This window comes from Polyodon spathula, chromosome 6, assembly GCF_017654505.1.
Source record: "Polyodon spathula isolate WHYD16114869_AA chromosome 6, ASM1765450v1, whole genome shotgun sequence".
Classification (NCBI taxonomy): Eukaryota; Metazoa; Chordata; class Actinopteri; order Acipenseriformes; family Polyodontidae; genus Polyodon; species Polyodon spathula.
The window spans coordinates 57,726,951-57,733,565 of record NC_054539.1 but is presented as its reverse complement, the minus strand read 5'-3'; the positions used below and the strand labels follow the sequence as shown (position 1 = coordinate 57,733,565).

At 34.6% G+C, this 6,615-nt stretch overlaps 1 protein-coding gene across 2 annotated transcripts in view; it reads left to right on the top strand.

Annotated features, from left to right (window-relative positions):
- LOC121317387 (2-oxoisovalerate dehydrogenase subunit beta, mitochondrial-like) overlaps positions 1-6,615 on the top strand; it is a 125,574-nt gene that overhangs the window by 5,206 nt on the left and 113,753 nt on the right. For both annotated transcript variants that reach the window (XM_041253263.1, XM_041253262.1), the window contains exons 2-3: positions 3,476-3,553; positions 5,074-5,142. In XM_041253263.1, coding sequence (XP_041109197.1) covers positions 3,476-3,553; positions 5,074-5,142 — 147 coding nt within the window. The remainder of the gene's footprint in view (positions 1-3,475; positions 3,554-5,073; positions 5,143-6,615) is intronic.

Genomic DNA, 6,615 nt, shown 5'->3' with positions numbered 1-6,615 from the left:
GAAGGCAGTTTGTTCACCGAAGGGCTGGAGAGCGGTACACGAATGAGTGTCTGCAGGCAACAGTGAAGCATGGTGGAGGTTCCTTGCAAGTTGCATTTCTGCAAATGTAGTTGGGGATTTGGTCAGAATTAATGGTCTCCTCAATGCTGAGAAGTACAGGCAGATACTTATCCATCATGCAATACCATCAGGGAGGCATCTGTTTGGCCCCAAATTTATTCTGCAGCATAACAACGACCCCAAACATACAGCGAAAGGCATTAAGAACTATCTTCAGCGTAAAGAAGATCAAGGAGTCCTGGAAGTGATGGTATGGCCCCCACAGAGCCCTGATCTCAACATCATCGAGTCTTTCTGGGATTACATTAAGAGAGAGAAGCAACTGAGGTTGCCTAAATCCACAGAAGAACTGTGGTTAGTTCTCCAAAATGTTTGGGCCAACCTACTTGGTGAGTTCCTTCAAAAACTGTGTGCAAGTGTACCTAGAAGAATTGATGCTGTTTTGAAGGCAAAGGGTGGTCACCCCAAATATTGATTTGATGTAGATTTTTCTTCTGTTCACTCACTTTGCATTTTGTTAATTGATAAATATAAATTATTAACATGTCTATTTTTGAAATCATTCTTGCTTCACAGCATTTTTTCACACCTGCCTAAAACTTTTGCACAGTACTATATATATATATATATATATATATATATATATATATATATATATATATATATATATATATATATATATATATATATATATATATATATATATATATATATATATGTGTGTGTGTGTGCGTATATAGATATGTAGATATAGATATATAAAATTATACACACCGTATTACTTCAATTTTCTGCCGCTCTTGTATTGCCGCAGTCATATACCAGCATTATAATAGAGTCCGCCCTCGAATAAACAACGCTATCAATAAAGAAACATTCATTAATTTTTTTTCTCCCATACTAAAAAAAAAATACACGCAGTAAACAAATAAACACGCAACACTGCCTATGTACATGTAATGCCCCCGAAGAGACGGGAGCCTCAGTCTAACATGTAAATTACAAACTAATGTACACACACATAGTAAGCACATTTTATTTTATGGTAGTACAGTTCTGAAAGAAAACTGAAGATAAACTTCATACAGAACAGCAGTCCTTCTGAAGTTCTTATAGGTGGTTTTGTTTTTTGTTTTTAGTTCAATTGTAATTCCTGTACTCAATCCTGTAAAAATAAAAACAATGTGCTTTCTATCAGTGGGAAGATTTAGTTTTGGTTTCTCTTGTTGAGAAATTACAAACAAGCAAGTTACATTACAAAAAAAAAAAAAAAAAAAAAAAAAAAAAAAAAAAAAAAAAAAAAAATATATATATATAATAATATATATATATATATATATATATATATATATATATATATATATATATATAAATGATAACTCTGAGTATTGTTCAAAGTTCCCTAACAATCCAATTACTATATAAATAGTTTAACGTCCATTTAACTTTTGTAGATGTCCAACTATTAAAATGTACAGAAATATCTGAAAGTGAAAGTAACTTTAATTTCTTATCAGTACTGTATTACTGTGATAACAACTATGTGTTTTCTTTGTTGTCATCTCAAAACATAATTGCACAAAGCCAGATAAAAACAAACAAAAAACAAAACACATCAGCTATGTGTTATCATTTAACTTAAATTTTTTTAATATAAATTGCTCTGCTGTTATCGGTTTCAGTTTTGTATTTATAAAAAGCCATTACAAGAGCAGCGTATCACCAGTCTCTACCACCAAGTAATAAAGTGGAATAGTTGTATGTCTTTGTGTTATGTAGGTTTTCGCTTAAATTCCAGGCACTGTCACAGTTAACAGAAGCTCCCTTATGTTGACAGGTATGTGAACCCACTTTTGCAGTCAGCTATGCTCGCTGGAAGAGTTTCCACATCGAGTATTTTTTGGTTTAACTTTCCTGCACTGAATCAAGCCAATATACGCAACAACCACCCCTAATGTTACCATGGTGACCACCCCTAAGTCACGTGAACAGGACGTAAATGCAAGAGCGTATAGCTGCAGAACGAAGTCCCCCACAGTGTAGCTTACATAGGGTAGCTCACAGAGGGTAGTCCTATTTTTAAGTACTGCTTCATTCACCCTCAACACCTCAACCACATGACCATAATACCCCACAAACTTTTTTAGGGTTTAGGGTTAGATTATTGTTATGAAATAAACTTTGTTATAGTACTTATATATATCACCCTTGTCATGTGATCGGGCTGTAGCCTATATTGATGACATTTATTTCAAGTTTAGCGCGAGCACTACCCTGTGTGAGCTTCACTGTGGGAATCTTCGTTCTGCAGCAATACGCCTGTCCTTAAATTACTTAAACATCAATATTAGTAATCGGACAACCAAAAAGAATCCTGGAGGTAGGAAAGGACTTAAAATACAAAGTTACAAATTTGTATGTGTGTGTGTTTGTGTGTTATTTGTTGTATTGATAGTTATGTTTAAACTGTTATATGTTAATAAGTAGCATCTATATATATATATGTGTGTGTGTGTGTGTGTGTGTGTGTGTGTGTGTGTGTATATATATATATATATATATTTAAGTAGTAGTAAACCCTTTTTGCATATTTCACATTGAAGTATATCCTTTTTATATCCTTTGTATCAGTGAACTTGCAGTCTGCTGGACGGAATACGCAGAGTGCTTTCCCATCAGACGAATATATATATATGTGTATATATTATATAATATATATCTATATATATATATATATATAATATATATATATATATATATATACACATATATATATATAATATATATATATATATATATATATATATATATATATATAATGTATGTGTGTATATATATATATATATATATATATATATATATATATATATATATATATATATATACATACATACATACATACATACATACATACATACACACACACACACACACATATAAAAATCTAGGAAAAATGTATGCTCAAAAAAAATTTGCACACCACTGCTCTTCACTTTTGACTATATACCCAAGCATTATGTTTGCCTTTTAATTACTTCCCCACACCAAGGTCTTTTTCTTGGCGGGTTTGTTTCTGTACTCCCCATTTTGTATTTGGGTCCAACATTTTTGTGACTGCCACTTTAAATTTGTTAACATTTAAATACAATTTTCCAAGGTTTTTATGTGGTCTCGGACCTTTAGGATTTCTTGGGTGATTGAAAGCATGTTAGCTACTCCATCAAGCTTTGTTTCTAAAATGCTGCCCAAGGTCATCTGTTAACCAAATGTCAGTCATGGCAAGCTAAAACAAATTTGGCCTCATTTTTTAACGTTAATTTAGCCTGGTACACTTTCTTCAGCAGTTGAATTGTGGCCGTACTGAATATTGCTCTAACAAATTTTTATTATTTATTTATTTATTTTTTACCTGCAGGCCAAACCCAGAAAATGAATCTGTTCCAGGCTATAACAAGTGCCTTGGATAACACTCTAGCCAAGGACCCAACTGCAGGTAAGGTATTGAAAACATGCAAACCTTTCCCACTGCACCCAGTTTAAAATATTTACACACACTAATCGACACGTACAACTCTGAAACAGTTCATGCCTAAAACCAGCTCCAAAAGTTTAAATAACATGGTCTTTATTCTGTGCTAGCTGAGAACTCAAGCAGAAGTGGTGTTTAGTTATTATGCACCAAGTTTATGGAAATCAATTCAGTGATGCACTGCCCTAGTGCTCAAACTACGTTGAAAACATGTTTGGTTCATAGTATGGTTTGTACGTTCACATGACGGTGTTTTAAAAATGCACCTTGCACTTGAGGTTAATATTAGTACTTTGGAGTCCACTGGCACTCTACCAAAGTAGTAGGGCTAATTTCAGTAAACTGGAAGGTTATAAATTTCAGGAAGAAGTAGACCTAAAAGATTTAATAAGGTTACCTACCAAAATGAATCAACTCTGTTACCAGGTTGCTGTTCTTGACTGGATTTTAATAAAATCACTCTCACTATGAGATGATTTATTTATTTATTTTATTTTTAAATCCTGCTACCCAACCTGACAAGAAGTATTGGGGTCGTGTATAGTTTGTATATTATAGTTTGGGCTCAGGTACGGTCGGTGTGTCATCTGAGTGGATTGTTTTTTTTTTCTGTGTGGAAGTGCTTCCTAAAACTCACTTCCTGCTTTGTCTGTCTAAAAATAACTTGCGTGAGTGAAGTGCTGCTGTGAGTGGCTAGGAATTCTAGCATGCACGTCAGTTAACGAAAAATTTGTAATAAGAAGAGATTCTCTACATTAAAAATATTGAGGCTGATGGAGTAAAAAAAAAAAAAAATCAACAGGAGAATATGTAATAGTGGAGCGTTCCGGTGCTGGAAAGGGTACGTCTAAATCCACTCACTATTTGGAAAAATTACAACATTGTATTCAGCGATAGTAAAAGTCCATGTGGCTTTGTACAATGCAAATCTTTCAAAATATTACTGAGCTGTGACAGCAAAAAGAGGGGATAATCATCTCTGCAGTGGCACACTGAAAAGGGATGTATTCATCCTGTAGTTTGTCCAAAATGATTATGTGAATTTGCAAGAGCATCTTAATGTGTGGCTATTTATGGTAACAAAGTTTTGAAGAAGTCTGTTGTCGTCTTTTAAATCATGCCATGTAGGATTATTAGGAAAGGAAGTAAATGAGATGTGATCTTTACTTACGTTTTAACTGAAAATCGTGAATATATGCTACATGGAAGGTACTTAGTTTTAATAGCATGTATTTGGAATTGTAATGTGTGTGGAGATGGTCGGGTTGGGTATGCAAATATTTCAAAGGTGTCGGGTGCAGGTCGGGTTCGGATTTGTTTGGTTGGGTTCGGATCGGGTTTTGAATTTAGGCCTGAGCAGACCTCTAACCTGGAGTACTGTCATTTGAAATACTGTACAATTTTAACATAACAGCTTCAGCCATTGAATGCTTAAAGACTGTTCTAATGTTTATGTTAATATGCTCCTGTTTCTGTTTTTCTAGTCATCTTTGGCGAAGATGTTGCATTTGGTGGTGTCTTCAGGTGCACTGTTGGGCTGAGAGACAAATATGGTAAGTTTAATATAACTCTAAATATATCCTGCTAAATATAAGTAGATTTTCATTTTCATTTATATCAATGAAATATAACAGTGGGCGTCAATCTACGTACTTGCGTAACCATGGATATTGAAATGACACCTCTAGTGATGATCTTTTACCTGAACCTTCGTGAAAATAAAGTCTCCATTCCACCATGTTCATCGCTTGCTATGACTTCACGATCAAATGGCTTATTGTTCCTGTCATCCCTGACAGTCCTAGACGCAGCTCCAGAATTCATCGTAGAAGTGCAAGTCCAGGCATTTTCTTCAAGTCAATAGACTGGCTTACTGTTCCAGTTCACCTCCCATCGGCTGTTCGATATTCACCAGAACGGCCTGATATTGTCAACTGCTACTGGTAATTTCACCAAATCTAAAGACTTGCGTGGTCGACCAGTTTTTCAGATTGGAGGTTGGTGAATTTGCAATAATTTCAATATCGGTAATTGCTATATACATCCTGTAGTTTTCTCCATAGCTGTTCCCATCGCGGAGAAGCCTACTCCAATACTATTTGTCCCCTTCACTCCAGAATCACCTCCAGATCAAACCCATTAATATAAACAAGCTCGATTTTATATTCAGGTTGGAGGAGCGTTTATAATATATGTATACTGAGCATCAAAAGAAACGTATCGCTTATATTTGAGCATCAAAAGAAATGTATCACTTATATTTGAGCATTAAAAGAAACTTATCACTTATATTTGGATAAAATTCACTAGATGTGATCGAAAAATGACAGACTATGTTTTAGAGCAGGTGCAGCGTCTTTTTATTGTGCTGATTTAACAGTTGACATCACAGAGATGCTGCAAAATGATCTGTCGATCTTGGGCAAGTGTTGTGACTCTGTCTCCCAGGTTGTGGCCTGTTATTGACAGAGTGTGTCTGGTTATACCGTCTCGCCAGGTTTGAAATATGCTGCCCTAGTCCAGCCTCCAACATTTTGCATGATTGCATGAAGGCACTGCTCTTTTGACAGACGTGGCGTATTGGATTTTTTTCTGTGATTTTCTTTACTACTTTTATTCAAGCTTTTATTCAACAGCTGAAATCACCTCATGTCCAGTGTCCAATCGACTGTCTCACTAATTAGGTGATTAAGTGCACATACTTCAGTCATAGTCACTTAAGCATGTCATGGTCAAGGATGAATGATCTAGTGATTAAAAAGAAACCAAAAACATTTCGGCAATGTCCGTCATTTATATACCTTGTTTTTTTTTTTAAATGTATTATAAAACTTCTTTTAGACTTGATTGCTAATACTATGCATCAGATTCATCTTACATTTTGTCTTTAAAAAACATTTTATTATTTACTGAAACAAAAGAAGAAACAAACACAACGTGTGTCTTCATCATACAGACGCAATAGGGGTATGCTGATTCACAAGGTGAACCGTGGTATTTTTCTTGATGATACAATTATCGATACA